Source organism: Callorhinus ursinus, unplaced genomic scaffold (genome assembly GCF_003265705.2).
Source record: "Callorhinus ursinus isolate GAN/ISIS: 27379988/994484 unplaced genomic scaffold, GSC_fseal_2.0 scaffold2, whole genome shotgun sequence".
Taxonomy (NCBI): Eukaryota; Metazoa; Chordata; class Mammalia; order Carnivora; family Otariidae; genus Callorhinus; species Callorhinus ursinus.
Genome location: NW_027397064.1, coordinates 64243664 through 64270103, shown reverse-complemented (window position 1 = coordinate 64270103; position 26440 = coordinate 64243664). Strand labels below are relative to the sequence as shown.

Sequence of the window (26440 nt, the reverse complement as noted above, 5' to 3'; positions counted from 1 at the left end):
TGGCTGTTGGCACAAGGCCTCAGTTCCTCTCCACATGGACCTCTCCACAGGATTGTTGACTGTCTTTAGGACCTGCATCGGGCTTCTCCTGGACAGGTGACAGGAGAGAGAAGGCTTTGTTTGTGTTCTAATCTTGGGTCCTACACTGTCCCTTCTGCCATATTGTATTCATCAGAGCTAGTCACTAAGAAAAACTCACACTTAAGAAGGAATTAGGCTTTAACTTTTGAATGGAGGAGTAACAAATAATTTGTAGATATATTTTATAGCCACCGCCAACCCCAATACAATTTGCTTGCTTTCAGGGAAGTACAGGATTGCGTAGAACAGGAAGAGATAGTCCTGGGGAGAGATACACAGAGCAGAAACAAAAAGTCACAGGCTTGTATTATAGATCTGGTTTGATTTTATGTATATATACATATATATTTGTCATATATTGGAAGAAAAGAAGAAAAGGCAAAGAACAGAATCCTTTATGACAACAATGAATGAACAGATCAAACTGCAGCAGGGAATCCATAGTCGGAGTAGTAGAAATTTAAGTGTAGGCTTAGACTGTGTAGAGTTTAATTTATGAAAAGGCCAATTGTGCATAACAAAATTGGATTTTTTTGTAGGCAATTCAGAGCTACAGATGGGTTTTTATTAGGAAGCTAACAATGAGCAAGTGGAAAATGCAAAATGGATTTAAAGAGAAAAAAATTCAACATATTCCATATAATCTATTAATTTACAGAAATAAGACAAATCTGACGTAATTATACAGAAGATTCAAATTGAAAAGAGAATTTCAGAAGCATCGATACCTATGGATGACATTTAATATAAATTTGGATTACTCTAGGGTACTTGTATGGCTCAGTTGGTTAAGTGTCTGCATTCAGCTCAGGTCATGATCCCAGGGTCCTGGGATTGAGCCCTTCCCCCCCCCTTCAGGGTCCCTGCTCAGCAGGGAGTCTGCTTCTCCCTCTCTTTCTGCCCATCCCCCTTCTTGTGCGCTCTATCTCTCTCAAATAAATAAAATCTTTTTAAAAAAATTTGGATTACTGTATATGATTAAAGAGATATAGTCTGTAAAATAATCCTTTCCTTCTACATGCATACACTGAAATTCTGTACCTTTAAGGAAAAAATTAAAGGCTCTCCTTTCTCTTTTGACTATCAGCTTAAAAAGTTCTCCCTTTTGGGATATCCTGGATATTATTTCTGGAGTAGGTAAGGTAGTAATAATATCTGTCATTTTTACCACCAGTAAGGAAATGTGTTCATATTACATATGCTTAAACAAGGTTGAATGGACTTTGTGCACGGCCTCCTATAATTTTTCTTTTTCATCCTCACTGAAGAGAGAAAGGTCCCCCAAAGGCAAGCTGACATAACCCCTTTTGAACTCCCATAAACTTCTGACGGTGCTCCACCACAAGAAGTGTCAGTAATCACTGCCATGACTGGTCCACAGACAAGACAGAGACGGGGCCACAGACTGCCCCACGCTCATTCTAACAAGAAAGGGGAGCGGGCCATACAGCTATAACAGTAAATGACACACTTAGAAATAGAGTCCTTGCCTCAGTACTTCAAAGAGGAAGTATAAGTTGTATCTCACTCTGGGAGGGTCGATTGATACATATCAAGAAAAATTTCCTAATAGACAAAGACAGTTCATTAATAACTTTCAGAAATCAAATCTAGAAAACAACTTTGACACCAAAATTCAGTTTCATTATGGATAAACAACAAAATGTAGCATTTAATTTTTTCTTTTCATCTATTTTTCATCCAAATAATAAATTCAAAGGCAAATCACAATAAAATATAATTTTATTGGTAAAGGAGTAAGCCTTAGTATGAATACGAGCAGCCATGGTATAGCAATTGAGAAATGTCAATATAGACTCACAGATTATGTGAAGTCCTTACTGGATCTTACACATTTTTACATTTCCTATTACCATTTGTTAGACTAACTTGTAACTGGCTAAACAAAGGAGCTTTAGGCCTTATTAGCTTATTGGAAAGATAGAATGTGGCAAGAATGCAACATCCTTTTCATTGGAGTTTTACTTAAAGTCTTTTCTAGGACTCGTCTTTATTACTTACATTTTGTCTTTGGCTCCCTTTACTACTATATCCTTCTGTGGTTCTATATGCTTCAATAATCAGAGACTCATAAAATTATCAATCAAATCCTGAAAAAAAATTATGCAACTTGGTCTTGTGCCCATCTGAGTACCTGATTCATTAGTAAATTACATCTTTTGAGTACATACAATGGGTTTATAGTCACTAATCTTTTCACTCGCTCATACCAGTGGCCTATTTTTGGAGACTCAAGTTACAGACTAATTAGTGATTTTTGTCCATGGCAATATCTTGATTCCACAATCTTTAACTCAATATTAACATCATGGTTATTGTATAATAACATTTTTATAGATATTTCCAGCCATTGTATAGATCTAGTGGCCATGATTTTCTGAACCAAAGACTGTGACTTTTGATCTAACAATAGGCATATTTTTTTTTTCTAATTTGGTAAGTTGTCTGGTGCAAAAATTGGTACAAATACATAAAACAAAATCATGTTTAAATGTATTACAATTATCTTTGGTTTTAGGAATAAAGTTAAAATAAATTATCAGTGTCCTGGAAAATCCAAGTTACATGGGGAAAATACTTAGCATCCCAAATAAAACTTCTTTTTCTTTGTTCACTGTTATAGTTATCTAGATAACTAAGATTTCTCTTTTGGAACTGAACTTAATTTAGAAGTTTCACATAGTAGTGGTTTCAGTAATTTTGTAATGACTAAAAAGGAAATAGTGTTAATAGTATTACTTGATATTGGACAGGTATTTATTTCATTAATTTTTTTTCAGGATAGTTTATCACAAACTAAAAGGAGTATCTATTGGTAAAAAAATGAGGTATAAGAGCGATCTTGGAAAATTTATACTTAAGAGCAACTGAAACAACGCAATGTTTTCTTTTTTTTTTTTTGAGTGGATTTGTATGTTTTTATTGAATTAAGACCAAGACAATCATAGCATATAGAAGTCCATGTTGTTTTTGTTTTTAACATTTTATTTTTTAATAGATGTATATATTGATAGTGGAATTATTTTTTTATTATGTTAATCACCATACATTACATCATTAGTTTTTGATGTAGTGTTCCATGATTCATTGTTTGCGTATAACACTCAGTGCTCCATTCAGTACGTGCCCTCTTTACTACCCATCACCAGGCTAACCCATCCTCCCACCCGCCTCCCCTCTAGAACCCTCCGTTTGTTTCTCAGAGTCCATAGTCTCTCATGGTTCGTCTCCCCCTCCGATTTCCCCCCCTTCATTTTTCCCTTCCTGCTATCTTCTTCTTCTTCTTTTTTTCTTTTTTAACATCTAATGTATTATTTGTTTCAGAGGTACAGGGCTGTGACTCAGCAGTCTTGCACACTTCACAGCGCTCACCATTTTCATCACCTATTTTCCTACTGTGTGTAGGTTCTGAACCTCTTCCTGGCCTTGCTCCTGAGTTCATTCAGTTCCGACAACCTCGCCGCCACTGACGATGATAATGAAATGAACAATCTCCAGATTGCCGTGGGAAGAATGCAGAAGGGAATCGATTATGTTAAAAGAAAACTACGTGAATTTATTCAGAAAGCCTTTGTTAGAAAGCAGAAAGCCTTAGATGAAATTAAACCTCTTGAAGATCTGAATAACAAAAAAGACAGCTGTATTTCCAACCACACCACTATAGAAATAGGCAAAGATCTCAATTATCTCAAAGATGGGAATGGGACCACCAGTGGCATAGGCAGCAGTGTGGAAAAATACGTTGTGGATGAAAGCGATTACATGTCATTCATCAACAACCCCAGCCTCACTGTGACTGTACCAATTGCTGTCGGAGAGTCTGACTTTGAAAATTTAAACACTGAAGAATTTAGCAGCGAGTCAGATATGGAGGAAAGCAAAGAGGTAGGAATTTTTAAATAAGATAGTTTAACATCACGTATGCTTTAAACTAGGAGTCCACATTAAAGTTATGTTTTATCTCTGTAAGAAAATAGAAAATATCTATTGACACACTTTCTATGGCAAAATTGGTGGTAGATAAATTAACGACAGAAGAAAATGTAGCCAGATATTTGATATGCTGACTCATTTTTTCAAATATTCGCCATTTTGAATTATTGATAATATTAATATTCAGATTAATATGAATTTAATTATCTGAAAATAATTTGAGATTTGTGAAAATGCTTCAGTTTGTTCATTTTCTTCCTTTTAATTCTCCCACAATGGTGGTTTTTTGTACGTACTAGAAAAATACTTGGTGAGAGGGCAGTTCCAATTCTCACTTGGATTTTTTTTTTTAAGATTTTATTTATTTATTTGACAGACAGAGACATAGCAAGAGAGGGAACACAAGCAGGGGAAGTGGGAGAGGGAGAAGCAGGCTTCCCGCCGAGCAGGGAGCCCGATGTGGGGCTCGATCCCAGGATCCTGGGATCGTGACCTGAGCTGAAGGCAGACGCTTGAAGACTGAGCCACCCAGGTGCCCCTATCACTTGGCTTTTATGAAATACTTCATAAAATGTGATCTTATTTAGTTTGCACAGGCATTTTTATTCATGAAAAATCTGGGATCTTGGCTTGATACTTACATATAGTTTCATGTTTCTGAAGTAAATACTTTTTTTAAGGAAATGAAGCTAGTAATGACTCATGCTGAAAATGTGTAACCCTACTGAGCCCAGAGCATGCTGTCTACACAAACAAGACTTGATATGTTAGAATATGTAAAATTCTGAGTTTATCAACTACAGTACCAGTCTCGGCAGTTTAAAGTATTCTTTGATTTACTAGAAAAGTATGAGTACCACAGTATGCTTTTAATTTGTTTCTAGGTTAATAAGCACAGAGTTGGGGATAAAGAGAAGAAAGAATTTAAACCCTTGGTGTTTAATTGTTTAACCATACAAAAATTAAAACAGAATTCCCAGTGATTAAAGCTTGCATAAGCAAATAAAAATAACAGCCAAAGGCAAAGATTCATCCTTTCTTGTCTTTTGAATTGGTTGACAGGAAGAGAAAGACCTCCAATACTATTTTCATTCTAAGAAAGACAGAGGACTGGGGAGCTTGAGGCACTGAAGGATAAAATTTAAGTAGTGTAACAGTCACAAAAATTGGACATTAGTTAATAAAATTATGAACAAAAATATATTTCTATGAAGGAAACCTTAGCTGTTTCAGTCAGTATTCCCATGTTGATTACCTAAAATTACTGAAGAATATGCTATTTTTCATTCTTTCTTGTTTTAAGATAAGTATTGTTAATTCTGTGATTAGGTAGAAGTAGATGTTAAACATGAAATCCAGAGAAAGTTTATTTATTTATTTATTTTTATTATGTTATGTTAATCACCATACATTATTACATCATTAGTTTTTGATGTAGTGTTCCATGATTCATTGTTTGCGTATAACACCCAGGGCTCCACGCAGAACCTGCCCTCCTTAATACCCATCACCAGGCTAACCCATCCCCCCACCCGCCTCCCCTCTAAAACCCTCAGTTTGTTTCTTAGAGTCCATAGTCTCTCATGGTTCGTCTCCCCTTCCGATTTCCCCCGCTTCATTCTTCTCCTCCTGCTATCTTCTTCTTCTTTTTTTAACATATTTTATTTATTTGAAAGAGAGAGAGTGAATGAGAGAAAGCATGAGCAGGGGAAGAGGGAGAAGCTGAGCAGGGAGCCCGATGTGAGGCTCGATCCCAGGACCCTGGGATCGTGACCTGAGCCAAAGGCAGTCGCTTAACCGACTGAGCCACTCAGGCACCCCAGAAAAAGTTTAAATATAGGTGTTAAAATTAACAGGTAAATAACAAGGCCATAGTTATTAGTTTCACAAAATAAGTGATGTGATTCAAGGGGAAAATTATAAAACTTTATAGCCTGAGGCAACGAATTGCTGTAACTAGTTGAACTCAAATGTTTACTAATAAGGCCATTATTTTAAAATTTAATAATATCTTAATATATGGTTAATAAAATTTTGGATAAGCGTAATTGGTTAGGCTATGCTGAAGGAAAGGGTGGGGACTAATTGTTCCTATAGTATATTACTAGAAATTGAAGCCAGCATTTAGAAAATAGAATTGGGTCATTAGATTTTACTATATAGTCCCCTCTTGTTATCCTGACATTATACCAAATAGCAAATATTTACTGTAAGGGAAGTCAATTTTTCTTTTTTTTTTAATTTTTCTTTTTATGTATGCTTAATTTTAGAGTGTTTCATATAAACCAAGAATAAATTATGAAGAATCAAATGTTAAAGGCATCAGTCAGTTTAAACCTTCGGTTAAGTTTGAGTATCTTTTGAGGTGTAGTTAACTTGACATCCGGTCTTTTTAATTTTCAGAAATTTTAAAGCCTCAGGCTTCTCCAAAACTGCATGTGTTTTTGCCTCACCTCAAATCCTTGTATTTGAAATGTCCAGTCAGGTGGGGCTTATAGTAGGAAAATCCAGACTCTCTTTCTAGTTACCATTAAGCTTTTTCATTTGTTTTGTTTTTCATTTTAGTACTCCAAAATAACATATGTGAAGTCATTACTTTGGAATTGGAGGCAGAGAACTGATCTGCCCGTTGGAAATAGAATTATTTTATTGCTTTGGCTGTGGAGTCCTTTAGATTCGTTCTCACATAGAGATTGTTACCTGGTTGCTAAAATTTATTATTTGGAGAAATTTTCAAGTATATCTTGATATCAAACTTCCTAAATATAAACTCATAAAAAAATTAGGGCAATGGTCTAGGAAGAAAAATGTGCAGGTTTTAATCATTTGGTATTTTACCTAGTAGCTCTATACTAGAAAACAAAAGAGATTTGAGAGAATTATCCAAGAATTCCAAATATTCCTACCTGAGATATCTGTTTAGTGTTCTGTCTTCTAGTTATTTTTGTCTGTTCATTTTTTTAAACTGATGGGATGGGGTTGTGCTGTTAAATATCACATGTAGAGTAGTAAGAAATGGTATGAAGGCTATTGATATTCTTTTCTAAATAATTTTTAATTAAAGGAAAAAATATGGCACTTTAAAATTTTTGGAATGCCTGAAAATCCCTTTTTATAGGACAGACTAACCAAGTGGACTCGGAGGTTGTTTGGGTGTTTGAACTAAATCCTCTATGTCTTTGACAAAGTTGTGTGATTCTTTGATACCTTTCTGTGGATTCTCTAGAGCTTACCATGTTATAATCATGTATGCTTTAACTCAACATTATTTGACTATATTTAATGTAATTCCTTTCATAGTTTGCAATTTTGAATGATTTCTCTTTTAGAGTTTTAATAATGTTGAAAACATGCTTGAATGATTATTTTTCAAAGTGAAATTTACTAGTACAATATGGTGACCTTCACTGCTTACCATTCTTACTTCTCACAGGGGTAAAATCAAGCTGGAGCCATCAAGAGTGCAGCTCTGGTGTTTTTTAACCAGCCAGAGGCTCGTGCCACCACTTTTACCCAGGTTACCCAAGCAAGTTGTACATATATAAATATAATCAGTTTCTAAATGAATTTTGAGTGGCCTGCATGTTACTCAGCTACATTCCTTGCCCATCCATTGGCAGTAAAATAAAAATATGCACAGCTGCTCTTATGCTGAGTCATATAAAGCATGGTCAGGCAAGTCTGGCAACCCTAAGTTTTTGAAACAATGATATAGTTGCTAATCTTCTTTCATAGATTTTAATAGAAATTATATTCACTGAAAAATAAAAGTGCATGCCTTTATGGATTATTTAATTTCCATTTAATGCTACAGAGTTTTGAACATGCTAAGGGCTTAAAGGAGAAATGTAGGTGCTCTTTGAAAAACTTGCAGAAAAGCTTTCTCACCCCTGTTTTGTTTTGTTTTTTTAATATAACCCCAATGGGTGTACTTTGTTGGTAATTTTTTGTTCACTGTCATATTAAGTTTTTCTGAAAGGTAATCTGAAAAACAAAGTAATCCCTTATTCATGTGCAAACTGTTTAAAGGGTATTTTAATGTGATAATAATGTAAATGAATTGGAATGTTTATATTTTGGCTGCTAGCAGCATGGGTACAATTTTTATCTGCTTCATTACAGAGAAAATGACATTGTTTTATTCAGCAATTGACCAAAAGTATTTTACATTTAGAATATGATTACCTTGGAAATTCTGTTGATATCTACCCCTAAAACTCCTAAGACTGAAAGAAAAGGGGAAAAAATGCTTTTTGTATACCAAAAAAAATTAGATAATGGTCTTTTAGGTGGGAAAATAGATCTGGAATCCACCTTCTTTACTTGGTTGTTCCTCTGTCCTTTGTGGTTTTGTTTTTCCTTGTTTCATCCAGACCTGCTGGGAAACTTTCTCCTGAAGAATATTATTTACATATATCATGCACTACAAACTCCTATATAGGAAGAGAATCCTTGTGAGGTCCTTCAGTGTTTTTAAATGAAAGGACCTCCCTTGTCATTGATCATGGCAATGAGTGTAACCCACTTTGGGGTCCATTTGGTGGACCTTTGCATTTCCTAATGTTGAAATCATAGTTTTGTACTCAAATATGTTAACCAAATTGCTCAGTGCGATTGAATTATTTTCTTAAGAAATGTTAATTAAATACTTTGTCACTTAGGTGCAGTTTCCTCTTCTGCCATTAAAACTGTAAAACAACCCCAATATAAGCATATTTGGCTCTCTGGAAAGGAGCAATGATTATGTCATTCTTATAGTATTCTTTTATACTTTGGAACAAAATATTCAGTCTCTGGCACTCTAGACTTTTGAAAGATAATGCCCTGTATATTGAAGAATGACATACAATAGGACCCAAGATATCTAAGCGTTTGCAATGAAACACAGATAATACGTATACACAAGGACTAGAGAGAATTTTTTTCCCTATAATTTATTAATTCTTCAGAAAAGTGTGGGACTTGACTCCTTAGGATAATAGCTTGTTTTTCCCAGTTTCTTGGAAAAAAGGAAGGTTCATTTCCTTATTTTCTGAGTATTCCATATTCCAAGTTCTTGAATAAACAGGTATACCAAGAAAGTGATAATCAGATATATTACCTACCAGTTTATTTCGGACATTTATTGGAGTACATATGGTGAAACACAAACTAAGCAGAAACTGGTTTAAATTGACTTACTTATTCTTAACTCTTACATTATTACAGTTTTCAATGTCCTTGAATATGTCTCTTATCCTCCCTCAGGAAACATTGTCTGCTCCATAAAAGAGTATACTAAATCCAATACAAGGGGTGGAAGAGGGAAAAAGATGTAAGAGAAGGTTTTGGTGGGAAGGATTCAGTAAGAACCCACTTACGATTTTATCCTGGAGAATGTTTAGTCCTCGAAGGAAAGTTTTCCAGTAGGATAGTGATTAAGGGAGAAAAAAGCTCTTAATATCCTTCATGTAAGAACAAAATGGACTAAACATGTGTGTCTTTGGGGCACTATCTATCTGCTGAGGAGTAGGCCAACATGATATAAGGCTTACTTTTGCGGGGCCAAGATGGATACTTCAAATCCAATTTATGGTTTGAAAATTGTGTAATGTATCCATTATAAAGACAGAAATGGTTTCTGGGTAATGCAGTATAATACTAATGATACTTTTTGTCATATGTTTGATTTTGCCATCTTCCTTATTAAGACCATAACACCAACAATCCCTTTCTGGTATTAATGTGCCACTTTGGCCTTAAGCTTATCCCAAAGCAAGCAAGATTATAACTTTCATTGTTCTAGTGTTAAGATTTTTCATGGAAAATAACCCAGAGCTCCTTAAATATAAATTTGAATTAAGATCCATGTGGAACAAAGGATTGCCATTCTTGGGGGTCAGAATATTTAGATGCAAAATATTTGATTTAATCTATATTTGAAGCTATTTCGTTCTTTAAAATCCCAGCTCCTTTTATTGAGTCAGAGTAGAATATACCTCTTTTCTAAATTATATAAAATCTTTATAATATTATATACAATCTTTGCAATAATTATATTTCCCCTAAAAATGTATCTCAGTTTTATAATGAAAAACAAGCGTGCCTATGAAAAAAATAACAAATGATGTTTTCTCTCCCTTTTTCTGCTGTGATTAATTATTTTAAAAAATACTTTACTTTCTGAAAAAAGACTATTACTTTGGCATGTCAGTGTTTAATAGTAATATATCAATGACATGAAAAGTAAAAGAGATAGAATGTTTAAAAATACAAAATGAGATATTATGTGCCTTGATATTTATTTATTAGATCATTTAGCAAATATTAGCATTTAATATTCCAATAAGAATCTGGCAGCTTTTCAATAGGAAGAGTCCTGCAGTATGAGATTTTCATTAAAACAAATGTTCATGTAATATTCCACCTGAAAATAAATTATTGCCAGTGCTATTCATAGCAAGTAACAATTGGCTATTCCTGTTTGATCTCTACTATCCTGATATTAGAATACATCATATTTTGTTAAAATTTAACTAGGCGAGGGTACTCTAACAATATTTAGTTCATTTATTTCCTAATAAATAAGCACAAAAAATAAAAAGGGAACCTAAACATTTATATTTTACCAAAGGGAAATATAAAACTTGCCAAGTGTGGAACTTCAAAGTATAGAACTGGTTCTATTTCTAGCCAATTCATATTTTGGTCTGTTACTCATGGGGTATTTTGCAGTGGATGATGCCTAGTTTGGAGCATTTGCAAGCAACCTTTATTTGAAAATTCTTCAAGTACATGAGTTCTAAAGTTCCATATAATGATGTATATTTGACAGTTCTATTTGGTGAATTTGTGCGATAGTTAGGATTTGTTATAATTATGACCATATCTGAAGCTGGAGTTTTATAGTCTTAATTTGATTCCTTTGATTTTTATGGATTCTTTACACATTTTAACTTTTACTTGACATATTTTATATTATGATATTTGCCTCTTATGTAATTTTAAGAAAGTCAATGGATTGATGTTATCAAGAAAGATTTTATAAATCACAGTTTCTTGCCTACATCTCGGTACTATTGTTTAAAGTAAACTTTTTGTTCATTTAATATTCCAATGAATATTTAGTTCTACTCTACATTAATACATATAGGAATATGAATATAAACTGAACTAATACTAAGTTCATAGTCACAAAACATGGGAATCAATAATATCACAAGCACTATCTTGAACCTACAACATTTAACTACATATCACGTCTACTAAATATTTTATACTGATAAAGGTTGGTTTTACTTATGAATCATCAAAAAATTCTCTAGGAAGTTCTGGTAAAATAGGGTACAGAAGCTCTAGAGTCCAGTTACTGACTCACTATAACTTAGGACAAGGTATTTAAAGCCACATTTCCTTCTCTAAATAGACACCAGATTGGTTGCTGTTCCACATCAGAGGGAAGATGGAGGAGGAGGAGATTGCTTCTCCTTAAAAAGATTCCATTCACCAATGGGACGCAGATCTAACGATAAAGAGTGAAAAGAAAGAAAACACTGTCAGAATGATTCAGTATTAGTTTACTAACTCCAGAGTTAAACTACAGTTTTCGTTGTAGACTGATTTTAGGTCTGAATAATTGAGAACCTGATGTTGAGACAACACTCCTAATTCTAAAAGTTGTTGGCCACTATTTACACAATTCAGAATCTTAAAGGATTCGTGTTACTCTGCACCTAAGTGGGGATTTTATTTGTATTCCCTTGAATGTGAAAGTATTTGATAGGCGGTGTCAGAAGTAGTTACTGGCAGAATAAAAGAGTCCATGCACTGGTCATTTATTCATTTACTCAACAAACATCTATTAAACATAAACATTGGTGATAGGTACTAGGGACACAGAGATGGCAAAAGTAGTATCTTTGCCTCAAAAGATTAAGTCTTGTGCTATACGTCTTCTAGAGACAAAATAGTTTCATGTTGCACTTATAAAAAAGTAGTAACCTGACCTTTAAATACACAAATATTTGGCTTCAATAAAAAGACATTATTTCTATATTAGTATTAAGGAGCTGCACCAAATGAAAGGGGTGAGAGTTGATGTTACAGGGATCCTCTGGAACATTTCAAACCAAGATTCACTGGAATTTGTTATCTGATGACTTCTCCCCATCAGTGTCAAGAGCTCACCTTCATTTTGTTATGGAGAAGTCATTCATTCATTATTTTTTAAACAATATTTATTGAGTACCTTTGACATACCCAGCCCTGATAGGCTGTAATGCCATCATTCACTAATGCCAGTCTGAGCATATGGAGTACTTTGAATATGGAGCCTCATTTTTTCCTTGGGTTCGCCCCTAGGTCTTCCCCCAATCTCTATTTACAGTGTTACCCTTTTTTCCTAAAAGGAATGTTTTCCATTTCTTATTGTGGGCTGTCTGCAGTTAGATTAGGTATGACTAAGCTTCAGTTTTTCCGATTGCCATGTTTCAACATCCTGCAAATGAAAAGATCAGTATTTCAGCTCCCTGATATGTAACAATTTTATTCAAGTCAGATGAATTGGAATGAGAGGATAATTTGGTCATATCTTAGTCAATTACGTGTACCTAAACACAGCTATATTATCAAAGAGTCTAACCAAAAGACGAAGGATAAGAAATTAGAAGTCTGAAAAATTAAAATATTGTATAATAAATATTCCCACTTTGACATTTCACCTTAAAACTAAATATATTTAAAATTTAAGGACAAAGATATCGTGATTATCTGTCTACTATTGTGATACACCTGGTGAGCAGAAGAATTCAACAAACTTCAAGCATTTTATAATATATAATCCTTGATTTAACTGTTTCAGTCAAATTAAAAAATAGTCCTGAAACTGGTTCTAAGAAGATAGACACATCTAATATTTATGCTTCTATCACTGATATTGTTAAATTACACAAGACAAAAGCATTTTCAATCTCATATTTATCATATATAAATAGTTTTACTTCATCAGCATCACTATGCCAAGTAAATATTTTAAATAAAGAAAATTATTTTCATAAAATAAAGGAACCAGCTTCCCAGAGCAGATCCATATAATCCTTAGCTCAAATATGAGTAGAGTGTTTCTAGTACTGACTACAATATCCACTTTGTAGTAGTTCAACATACTTCAGTGTGCATTTTATCGTGTGCTTACCTCATCCCCTTTATAAAGTAGCTCTTATCAGCTCAGCCATTTCCTAATGTTATGCACTAATGGTAATAACATTGTAACAGGTCCGGGAATGCTGTGGCCCAAACTACTCTGATTCCATGTGGCACTCATACCTGGCCCTGTGTCATTCCTGCAGCATTTTAAGACCAGGCTAAAGACTGGCATCCCTTTATTTTTAGCTGATCCCTTTAACACCCTGACCTGGCTAAAGTTTGTTATATGTCAAGGTCCAAAACAACTTCTTTCTATTATATTTTTCTTTTGGTGGTATTTGATGTAGCCTAAAGGAAACCAAAGTGACTGCCAAAGATTCGCTTCTCCCCGTATTAACAGGACAGGTAAGAGTGCCAGAGTAACAAGTAGTTTCCAAATGCACAATGAAACACAGGGGTGCATTGGCCAAAGAGAATGCAAAATACCAGCTCTTGCTATAAAGCTAACAATGTGCTGCTCTTTTCTGAATTAGAAAACTATAGAATATATTTAATAACAACTAGTGGTATATGTTTTCATGTCAATGAAAAGTGGATAAATTTAGATTGTTGCTGTTTATGTGCATTGGATCAATCTTTTCTGCATTTGACATGAAAATACACTTGTGCAGCTTTCATTGGTTGGGTCACAATTTTAGAATAAAACAAACTATACCATTTGCAAGCTAATTTACAAAAGCAAGATCACAGATGACCATATGGCTCTGGCAGCTTACAAAGCTCTCTTCAGGATTTTATTTCAGAATCTCTATACATGGGCTTAATCAAAAATTATTTAAGTTGTTAGCACCATATTTTTAAAGAAAAAATATGCTGTGGCACTGCATCTAATCTTGTGACCCCCACCTCTACTAAAGCGGACTGGCATTATGTTTAAGATACTCTTGAATTACAGATCAAGGAAATGCATACAGAAGACTTGAGGTCACGCCTTTTGAGTTTTTATATTATAAAGAAAATATTTTAAAAGATTTTCTGTGGAATTGATTTTCAGAAGCTAAATGCAACTAGTTCATCTGAAGGCAGCACAGTTGACATAGGAGCTCCCGCTGAGGGAGAGCAACCTGAGGTAGAACCTGAAGAATCCCTTGAACCTGAAGCCTGTTTCACGGAAGGTAAGTGGGAACAATGCATATGAGCTCACTGGACCACTCTTACGTATGTCTTTCCCCATCTTCTAATCATCTCTATCTAGTGACTATCCGTTTATTTGTTTGGCTTTTGTTTTTTTTTTTCTGTATCAAAACAAAGATAATTTTTTAGAAGATAAGATTTATGTAATCAGACATTACTATTTTTGTGCATACTGTTCAGCTAAGAAATGCTGCTAACTATATGGGTGTTTTAGTGGCCTTCTAGAATATTGAATCAGAGAGAATGACAAATCAAGCATATTTCTTGTTAGCTTTAAGAACAAAAAGAAGAAAAAATTTAAGGTCCAAGAGGTAATTTATTGTTTACTGTTTTGTCAGCTTACAATGGGGAGTAAATGATAAGTGTACATTTAAAACTGTCCATGAGTAATGGTTACTTGTATCTGTCAAGATTAATTTTTTTACTTGTTCTGAATGATAATAGATAAGAGATAATGAAATGCCAAAATATACTATGAGTTTTATAATATGGGACACCATGCCATCAGGCCAATAATACCAAGAGGATTTTCTGAAGAAACCTAAAATTATGTAATTTGAGGTATGGATCAGTTATCTCTTGAACAATAACACTATATACCCAGTATTTTTGCTCATGAGTCCATGGCCAGCTAGGTGGTTTTGCTGATCTCGGATAGGCTCTCTTCCAAGCCTGAGGTTTCGCATGGACTCTTGGGCGCACTCAGCTCCACGCCACTCTCAATCTTGTCCTCCGCCCAGTGAGCAAGTGTGTTCATGGGGTGAAGGCACAGGAGCAGGAGAGGAAGCCGAACTGCCAAGGCTCCTCTTCTGCCAGGTTTGCTCCTGTGCTGTTCACCAAAGCAAGTCTCCCGGCCAATCCAGACTGTGGGGGAATTCACCGCTAATGATCAAAGAGACAGAAAAATTTAGTACAATTTCTTCCCACAAGATCAGAAATTCTCTTCATTTCTTATATAAATCCCTATTGTAGGTACAGGAACATTCCTCTAAAACCCTGGATATCACTTCACATTTAACTCATTTTTTTAGTTAACAGCTGTTTAATAATGCATATCATGTCTTAGTCTCAAAGCAATAACATATAGCAATTGCTTAAGCAAAAATTTAAAAATAGAGACATGCCTCAGGGCTGCCTGGGTGGCACAGTAGGTTAAGTATCTGACTCTTGATTTTGGTTCAGGTCATGATCTCAGGGTCATGAGATCAAACTCAGCATTAGGCTCCACATTCAGCGGGGAGTCTGCTTGGGTTTCTCTCTCTGTCTCCCTCTACCCCCTCCCCCTCTCTAAAATGAATAAATAGATCTTTAAAAAATTAAAAATAAAGATAGCGACTGCCTCAAATTGCTACTAGTAATGCAATTTTATTACAACTAATTCTAAAAGTGTTTCATTTGGGTTATGCATGTTTACATTAAGAACACTAAAGCTGTTTTAATTTAAACTTTAAGCAAATTTTAGAATATGTAATTACATTAAGAACACTAAAGCTGTTTTAATTTAAACTTTAAGCAAATTTTAGAATATGTAATTACACAGATGTTAGAAATCACAATTGACATCAGTGGATTCTTTCAAGGTTGTTACATAAGATTATGTTGTATATACTTGTTGATTTTGGACTTTAATGCATTGGTGAAAATAAATACTTAAATATTAATTGTGAATTTTTAAATAATTTCAGAGGGAGAGCTGTTTGTTCAGCATAAGTTATGCAGGAAGTCACTATTTGCTATTTTCTTCAAAAAGTCTTCATACATTCCAGTGCAGTTACTTGATTATGAAAAAATATATGACTTCCCAAAACATTCAAGTGGTATATCACAAAAATAATTTCTGTGGTATTAGTTTTTACTCTTAGCTTATCAGACAATTAGCTTATCTTTAGGGTCACAACAGACTCATATATACTTCAATAATAAGGAAATAATAAGTAATTATGCAATAATAATTATGGTACTATCAACATTTGTCTTTTGTAAGGTTTAAAAAACCACTTAACTATGAAATATTTTAGAATATATTCTATATAGGATATAGAATAACTTAACATTATAGAAAATAATAATGAATAATAGGTAGATGCCCACCAACCAACTTTAACAATTTGAATACTTCTGTCATATATGCGTCAGACTTTTTATTTAAGACAAAACAGATAGAGTTTAGGCCCATTTTGTTCCCCTTCCTCATCCCATTTTCTTCCTTTCTTCTCAGAAATAAACCAGTGTCTCAAATTTGGCATTCATCATTCCTGCTAAAATTGGTCTTTTTCTATTAAATTGTTTTTTCATCTCATATCCTCTCTAGAGAAAAAAAAAACAAACCTAAATTTAGTTCCATTTAATTTAATACAATGAATATTTTCAGGGCATATAAATCTTCTTGATCTTTTGGGAAGCAGGAATATGAAAAAGATCTTCCTCCTCAAAGAAACAACAAATACAATACTATTTATTTCTTAGATGAGAAGCTAATAACATTTTATAGCACATCGTTAAATTTTCATGAAACAAAGGATATGATCTCTCCGACTGACATTATAAAGTAGCATCTGATAAATACCTATGCAGTAAAATATTATGCTCTTTTCAAGATGAGGTTTCCATTTTTTTCTTCATTGAACAAGAGCCCTCTTCATGGTTCAAGCCTTATCTCATGACCCATCTCCCGCACCCCAGCATCCCCCTATTCTGTGTGCTGCCAGGTCCTGTCAGCTCAGTGGTATCTTCTGATTCCTAACCACTGTCACCACTGTCACCCTTGTTTGAATCTCATACACTTTTTTTTTCATGCACTCTTAACTCCTTTTTCGTCTTCTTTCTTCTATTCATCCAGTGCCTTTTATAGGCAGAGATCATTCTAAATCAGTGTTCTTATCAGGTAAATCTTCACAACTCCCAAATAAATCCTTCAATGTTTTACTCGTTGGACAGTATATAAAATCTAAATTCTCCAGCTGACTCCCCAGTTCCTTTTTTCAGATTGGCTCTTAAGTGTTTTTTCTAGTCTTGACTCCTAATTCTTTCCTTCATGCAACTTCTAGACCTATCATTAAGTGTTATTGATGTCGTCGTTTCTCCATTCCTTTATAGCTCCTGTACCAGACCTGTTCTTACATATCCCTCAAAGTCTAAGCTGAAATTCATTTCCTCTATAAAGCTCAATATCAGAAATAAATCTGTACCAATCAACTTGTACAATACCTTATTTAATTTGTGATTTTTTTTGCTTTCTATAATTATAGAATTTGTGAACAAAAGTCCCCTACTTAAAATGCACACTTAAAAAAAAAGATTTTATTTATTTATTTATTTGAGAGAGAGAGAGAGAGAGAGAGAGAGAGAGCGCGCATGGGGGGAGGGGCAGAGGGAGAGGGAGAAGCAGACTCCCCCCTGAGCAGGGAGAGGACGCAGGGCTCGATCCCAGGACCCTAGGATCATAACCTGAGCCGAAGGGCAGATGCTTAACAGACTGAGCCACCCAGGCGCCCCTAAAGTGCACACTTTTTTTTTTTTAAGATTTTTATTTGTTTGACAGAGAGAGACACAGCGAGAGAGGGAACACAAGCAGGGGGAGTGGGAGAGGGAGAAGCAGGCTTCCCGCTGAGCAGGGAGCCCGATGCGGGGCTCGATCCCAGGACCTTGGGATCATGACCTGAGCTGAAGGCAGACGCTCAATGACTGAGCCACCCAGGCGCCCCAAGTGCACACTTTTTTAAGAGAAAGTCTATGTTTACACATTCTGTTATTATACTTTGTCCAATACAATTCCTTGAGTGCAACAGATATTCAATAAATATTTGTTGATAAGCCTTTGATCTAGTAATCCACAAATTACACAAAGATGTTTATAATATTGTTGCCGATAATAGCCAAAATTAAGGCAACATATTCAATAATAGTGGAATAATTCTGTAAATTCTGGTTAAGTCCGGTAATCTTATTTAGAGAAGTATTGTGAAACCTTTCACAGTTCTATTTACATACAATAAAAGGGAAATACGTATATTATACCATTAAGTGAACTATTTAGAACTCAAATGTCCGTGTATGAATGGAATCATAAGATAAGGACAAGATGGAAATACCAACATTTGGTGATTTTATTTTCTTTCTGTTTTTCTATATGTTTTTATGATGTAATATAATCCATTACAATAATCACATATACATAAAAAATATTTGCTGAATGAATGATTTTAAAAACCATACAGATGATTTCCATTTGTGTAAGTGGAAGCCATCTTAAAAATAGTTACTTACAATATATCAGGTAATAATGTAGATGAGTCTTCCATCAATAGAAATGTACATAATCAAAGAGTAACTATTTTTTCTTCATTTACTTTGACTTATTGTAGACTGTGTGCGGAAGTTCAAGTGTTGTCAGATAAGCATAGAAGAAGGCAAAGGGAAACTCTGGTGGAACTTGAGAAAAACCTGCTATAAGATAGTGGAGCACAACTGGTTTGAAACCTTCATCGTCTTCATGATTCTACTCAGCAGTGGGGCGCTGGTAGGTGACATATGATCTGCTCCTTTTCTTTTACTGAAACTCTTTACCTTCCCCCTCAATGAACCTCTTGTTATATGTTTTTAAAATATGTTGCTTGTGACGTACGAGACATTGTGTGATATTTTTAGCACAGTGTGAGCCTCAGTAAATAGCAATTTTTATTGTTGTAGAGTAGGTCTCAGATTGAATCAAACTCAGATTATGGTTTCTGCAATATTTAAAGAAAGATATTTCTGACTTTGAGTCATCAGAGGCAGTTCTTATTAAGAGTGATTATGCAGACATGATACAGGATTATCAGCTAAATATCAAACTGCTTAGCATAAGCTCCATTTTGCAGGGAATTCACTTGTTTTGTTCATGCTGATTCACTAGTGCCAATCATAGTGAATGGCAAAATAGTAGACTGACTTAATTACTGACTAGTAGCAAAGTGAAAGCATTAAAACTTAATTTATGTCCAATTTCATTCAATGGAAAGGTCAGTTTGGTCAAAATATTAATTAACATACGAAAATAGTGTGACCCATTTTCCCATTTGGTGATAGAAATGTGGCTGCATTTCTTTTATTTTTTCAATTAGTCACTACAGGGTTTGGTGAGTTGATTTCATTAGGATTATAGTCCTGTACCTGGAGGCCTCTAAGCCTGCCTCTGATTTGACTAAGAGTCCTGCGTCTTGCCATGTACTTGAGCAAAGAGGGTCAGCCCTGCGCTTTTAATGCCAGGAGAGAGGGAACTCTGAAGTCTCACCAGTAATTAGTGCCTTTGCTGTCTTAGCTCTTGGTTCTCAGTTATACCCAGTCAAAGCTCACCGAAGTGCATCACCATGCTGGCACAATGGCTGGCTTCTGAGGGGCTTCCAGCTTCAGCTATAAATTGAGCTGGAGAGACTTTAGGCCCTTGTGCCCTGATCACAAGCCCAGATCCCCCTTTTCTCCAAAAAAAAAGAAAATTTTCTTTTGTCCTTAATCCAGGCCACCAAGTTATCCTGATAGTTTTTCCTATAAGGCGATTGAGTTAGATAAATGATCTTTTCATTCCAGAACACCCAGAGGCTCTTGAAAATGAATTCCCCACACTGTCTCAAGAGCTCTGCAAAATGTCACAGAGCCCGGCGGAGGGGGCTTCCCCACATGCACCACACATGTGCCCATGCTGAGGGAGAGAAATAGAGAGGTGAAAGTGATAACCCTCTGTTCCTCTTTCCTTGGGCTATGGGGGTGGGGGGGGTGTCTCCTTGCCTTGCATTTGTATTACTGAGAGAAAACATTCTAGTGTAATCAACAAAGCAGATCTACTCACACATGACTTTCTGCCTCCTGCTGTAGAGAGAAGCACCTGACAGTTTCTCAATATTTTTAAGCTCTTTGGGATATCCCGATACCCTAATTTAAAAATTATTTGAATTCATTGGTTGACTGAAGTGTGCCTGCAGGTGACCCTAAAGCACAGTGCCACCATGGGGAACACAAAGCCTTCCAGACGCAGGCCCCTGAGACGAGGTTTGCAGCAGGTTTGCTCTATTGAGACATCAGTTAGAGACAAGTTTATGACAATGAAATTACATGGAATTTTCTCACTCACAGGCCTTTGAAGATATATATATTGAGCAGCGAAAAACCATTAAGACCATGTTAGAATATGCTGACAAAGTTTTCACTTACATATTCATCCTGGAAATGCTTCTCAAGTGGGTCGCATACGGTTTTCAGATGTACTTCACCAATGCCTGGTGCTGGCTGGATTTCCTGATTGTTGACGTGAGTGTTCTGCACTTCCGTGTTTCATTCCATTGCCATGTGATGATAGTTCTAGCAATGGTGACTGGCATACAGTAGGCCCTCAGTAAATATGTAAATATAAATGATGATTCCCATTTTCCCAACGAGAAGATACCCCAAAATGTTTTTTTGCTGATTTAAATTCATAAACTTTCATAGGTGAAACAGTCAAATGTTGCCTTACTATACTTATTGATTTCATTTCAAATTAATATTTAAATTCCAAGTATACAGAATAATATATTAATGTAGAAGTTTTGCTTTTTTCACCCTTACCTTTTACACAATAACTGTATTTAAATTCCTCACAGTTATCTTTGACATTAGTGTTTTTGTTATCACCAGAGCTTATTGAGAAGTGTTTGTCCCACAGATGGGTTACTAATTACAAAGAAACTTGGAAGTCAAAAAAGCAGGAGACATACTTCTTGATTTATACGATGGTTGAAACAGATTGGCTGTGGGCCAATTATTTAAAAGTTGTATTAAACTGCACTGGTGTTGAAAATAAAGTAAGATGGAGTACCAGAATATAAAATTGAATACCAGAAAATTTACAAAATTGAATACCAGGTTACTCTATGATTTCTGAGGGAGAATTTTGAAGAAGATCTTACCTTTTATTCACAAATATAAAATCTTAATTTAGCAAAAAAATTAAAAATCATTTTCATTTAGTTCTGGAGGTTTACTTCTTAAATACCTTTTAAATTAGTAGTCCATTCATAATGGCTAAAAAGAAACTTAAAGGCCTTTTGTTTAGAAAAGACTAGGCAAGCCAGTGGGGACAGGGGACAGGCACATGGGAGGTGACAGGATGATGTTCACAGCCAACAAGGGAGGAGGAGGACCCTGGAATTTGCAAGAAAGCACAGTGCTAACTAGTGCATTTTAAAGATAATATTCTGTTGATTGTAATTCCATGGAAATTAAAGACATACTTTTAACTTGAAATATTTTGATATATAAAATTTACTTATCATGCTAGCAAAATAAAAAAAATGGAGCTTTTCATGGAGAAAGTTATTTTTTTATAGTTTCAAATGAAAAAATATAAACTTTTGGGGCGCCTGGGTGGCTCAGTAGGCTAAGCTGCTGCCTTTGGCCCAGGTCATGATCCCAGGGTCCTGGGATCCTCAGCAAGGATCCTCTGCAGGGAGCCTGCTTCTCCCTCTCCTCCCCAGTCATGCTCTCTCTTGCTATCTCTGTCTCTCTCTCTCAAATAAATAAATAAATAAAATCTTAAAAAAAAAAAGAAAAAGAAAAACTATCAACTTTTAATCCAGTTTGAGCTTTCTAAGCACCAAACCAAAGAAACGAAATATGAGGAAACAGAGAGTTCTTTGAATTTAAGAGAGAAGAGTATCCTTGTTATATTTTTTCCTAATCTGTCTATAGCAAATCTACTATTAAATATAATATATAAGGCTACATGCAGAATTACATCAAAAGTTTTCTGGCAATAAAAGAAGACAATAAATAAATACTTAAAACCACATATGATTGGATATTACACAATGGAAAAACATACCAGTTCTTTTATTTGTATAATTAGATTACCAATGATACTTTTTAAAATTTTTTTATATGTGATCACGATACATTGGAAAATTTGTAATAAAAATACCTGATATATAATGTACCTGTGTAACATTAAAGACATTAAATCAATATGACCTGAATATAAAGAAATTCTTAGGAGCAATCTAGTTGCCCTGCAGCCGATGCTCATATTACTGAACATATCCTGATATTTACCTTCTTAGATTTAAGAAAATTATTATGACAATATATTAAACTCATCAGTACTTTGCTTTATGTCAAATATATTCTTGATCATCTGTTTTGTTACGGAAGATACAAATACGAATGTCATTTTTCTGGCTTGTGGGAGCTTACAGTCGACTAGTGAGGAAAGATACGTACACAACAAGATGACATCTGTATTAGAAGTGCCGTTCACTTCCCTGAGGAAGGAGGCAAGGCTTTATGAGGCAGTGCCCTTGTGAGCTGGAGTTTGAGGGCTGAGAATGTCAGCTGATACAGATAAGGGGAAGGACACCAAAGCATTAAGACCCATGCATGCCAAGCGGGGCCTGTGCAAGCAACAAATAATCCTAGAGGGTTAAGGATAGTGCCACGGGGTGAGGGAAAGTGTTTTCTAATTGGATGACAAGATAAGAAAGGTAAGTTGGACAAGAGTTTAAAGAACTGTGATGCCATCCAAGGAGATGTAGGCCTCTGATCTAGTTCAAGAAGCCCCTGAAGCATTCTATATGGAAAGTGACAAGAACAGCTTGCTCTTTTAGGGAGAGAAATTTGGTGCAGTTGTGAATGATGGAATAGAAAGGGGATTTTTTAGAGACCAGAAGACCAGTTAGGAGATTGTTCCAGGAAGAGGAGAAAGCATAAATGTATCTCCTTCTCACATTCAGCTACACAAGTCACATAAAATTGGGTATTTTACCACTTCTTTTAGTTGGCCAATAAATACTGCCCCTGTTCAGAATTTTTTTTCTTATGTCCTACTTTTATCTTTTATCCTTTAGTTTATTCCTATTTCTTATTGATTCTGTCTTCAGGGAAGATAAAGTAAGTAGTCCAGGTCCTCATATTTTATATACAGAAAATCTTCACAACAAATGATAATCTAGTAACTTTATTTTCCAATTATTAGTGAAGAGAGGGCTTCACTAGGCCTAAAATTAAAAGTTTAGATTTTAGGGGCGCCTGGGTGGCTCAGTCGGTTAAGCGTCTGCCTTTGGCTCAGGTTATGATCCCGGGGTCCTGGGATCGAGTCCTGCATCAGGTTCCCTGCTTCTCCCTCTACCCTTCCCCCCTGCTCATGAATTCTCTCACCCTCTCTCTCAAATAAATAAATAAAATTTAGATTTTAGGGAAAATATGTGAACCACTTAAGATAAATTTTTGTAGCTCATTTTTGGCCAAATTTAGAGGGTTTTTTCTATTTCACATTACATGTGCAAAATTAGTTTGAATAAATTTTGTAAAACTTTTCTGTGTACTTTTTCTTAAAAAATATTTTTTTAAATATCCATTAACACCATACTCTTAAAAGCTCTATGACACATCTATTTTTATTTATCTGTTTTTGAAATTCAAGTGTCCTTTGGGACAAAATAGTTTTTCTTAGTTTGTATAGTTTCAATGAGTTTTCTATGTATTTTCAAGGGAAATCAGACATTTCTGTGCTACCTATGACAGTTATTCTTTTCCTTTTTAGTTGAGATTTTAGAATTTCTATCAACTACATTAGTCATCTGTATAAATGACTATAATCATTGTTCTGGCAATTTCTAATGAGTCATACTAAAATCTCAATTTTTCTTTTTTTTGGCTAATTATTTTAATTTGACCTAGTTCGTGGTTTGATGCCCTCATACTGAAGTTGACAGAAAGACAAAGCCACTTTCAGAGGCCTAGATCTTTCTGAGTGTATTTGTGTTCAGATTCGCCAGTGGTTTGCTTAGTTCACCTTTGTACTTACACTAAATTTTAGTCATCTCCCTTTTGGGTCAGCTAAATAATAGGAGAGATGATAAATTTTACAGATCTGTAGATGAAGATTGCATTTCAGTGGCATTCTTTTTCTTGTTTTACATTTAATTAAAAAAAACTGTTCTTATCAAGAATCTTTGAAAAGAGAACATGTATAGCTTCTTTCTCATAAGTTTATGGCAGTGGTTCTCAAAGTATGGCTCATAGACCAGTATCTTTAGCCTTACCTGGAAACCTGAAGATCTCAGGCCCCACCCCAAAACCGCTGAATCAGACTCTGCCAGTAATCTGTGTTTTCAAGCCCTCCAAGTGATTTTGGTACTCACTAAAGGTTGAGAACTACTGGTTTATTGCAGAGCAAGGTTGAACCGGGTAAGCATTTTTGTCTGTAAATGAGAAAACTGTGTTGCTTTCTCTGTATAGGTGTCATTGGTTAGCTTGACTGCAAATGCCTTGGGTTACTCAGAACTTGGTGCCATCAAATCCCTCAGAACACTAAGAGCTCTGAGGCCACTGAGAGCCTTATCCCGGTTTGAAGGAATGAGGGTAAGACCGCATGCCTTAGAATTTGCTGAAATTATAATTGAGAACAGACTGCCACTTTGTACCTCAGAAATGACAAATCCATGGAGAATTTATATCTTATACATTCATACTGACATAACCTATCAATCAATATTTGTCAGACATCATAAACTTGACACTGTTGGAGACACTCACAGAATAGAATACCTAAGTGATAGCTTCTTATTAGAAACAATTAGATTGCTTGTAAGTAGGTTTTTCACTCTCTGGGAAATCTCTATCATGTTGTGTAGACTTCCGATGTGAGTCAAGATTCGTTATGTTCGTTCCATTTGTAAATGTGCAGGAAATTCCACTGACTGTAATTTAAAACCCCAAAGAATTCTTCATCATTTCTTCATTGCTCCATGTGATGTGTTTGAGCCTTTTAAAATCTGAATCTGGCCCTTTAGCTTTCAAACACAGGCTGAGGTGGCTAAAAAGTAGGTCAGCTGTGGAAATCCAATACTCATTTAGAAAGGTGGTACAAAGGACGGAGGAATTTGTGCTACCATTTGTCACCCCCTCCGGGGCACAAAACCTGAGACCAACACACCCTCAGCACAGAGGAAATGATGACATCCTATCTCTGTGGATTTTGCTATTCTAAAAGAAACTGTTAGAAAATGATGCTTTTTCTGATAATTTGAAAGTAGTTACTTCGGACTTTCTCTGAATGTTGCAAACATAAACAGAAATGTGTGTAGGTGTGTGGATTTGTGTGTTGGTGTGCTCCTGGTTGCGTAGTAAAGAATTGTTAGCTGTTATATTCTTTTCACTTTACCAATTTAAAATCACCGTTTTTGCAGTAGTTTTAATTTTAAAAGGGCAAACTCTCAGTATTAGAATAATTTCATATTTTCTATACCAAATTTTCATAGATAAGGACCTAAATTGCCAGCCATCCCATACATCTGACTATCTTGGAAAACACATGTATTATGTCTTTGCTTTCCAGTTGTTGTTGTTTTTTTTAAACTCTGTTAACTAGAATCTCCTCACATTTGCAGAGCATTTGTTGTAGTGAACTTAAAAATAAACTGTCAAGTCTACAAGTACCTCTACATTATCAGAGAGTTGAAGTTCTCATAATAACACTACAATAAGTTCTTTAAAAGTTACTTTCATTTAAAAATACTTTAAAATATTATTCTTTACTGAATAGGCTCCAGGTGCCAATTTGCAGATGAGTTGTGCCTTTTGCCAAGTACCCGTCTGGTGTGATTGGTTGTAAGATATCGTTGCTCATAGATTTATATATGTGTGTATGTATGTACATACGTACGTATGTGTGTGTGTATGTATGTACGTACGTGTGTGTATGCATGCACGTGTGTGTATGTATGTACGTGTGTACATACATACGTGTGTATGTACGTGTGTGCATGTATGTACGTGCGTACGTGCGTGTATGTATGTACGTGCATGCGTGTGTGTACGTACGTGTGTGTACGCATGTACGTGTATGTACGTACGTGTGTGTACGCATGTACGTGTGTACGTACGTGTGTGTAGGTGTGTGTGTGTATGTACGTACGTACGTATGTGTGTGTGTATATGTATTTTTACATATTTTTATCCCATAAGTGAGTTGAGGAAGATTAATGCATGTATTTCTTATATTTTACATGCCTGCTCATTGATAAAGTTTATTGCTGAAGTAGGTTAGGTGCACTTGCACAGAACACGATTTTTAGCTAAA

The 26440-nt window shown here is 35.1% G+C and overlaps 1 protein-coding gene across 4 annotated transcripts in view; it reads left to right on the top strand.

Annotated features, from left to right (window-relative positions):
- Positions 1 to 26440, top strand: part of SCN2A (sodium voltage-gated channel alpha subunit 2) — a 138402-nt gene that overhangs the window by 97068 nt on the left and 14894 nt on the right. For all 4 annotated transcript variants that reach the window (XM_025852866.2, XM_025852874.2, XM_073883077.1 and 1 more), the window contains exons 17-21: positions 3508 to 3987; positions 14213 to 14333; positions 18717 to 18871; positions 20461 to 20634; positions 24598 to 24720. In XM_025852866.2, coding sequence (XP_025708651.1) covers positions 3508 to 3987; positions 14213 to 14333; positions 18717 to 18871; positions 20461 to 20634; positions 24598 to 24720 — 1053 coding nt within the window. The remainder of the gene's footprint in view (positions 1 to 3507; positions 3988 to 14212; positions 14334 to 18716; positions 18872 to 20460; positions 20635 to 24597; positions 24721 to 26440) is intronic.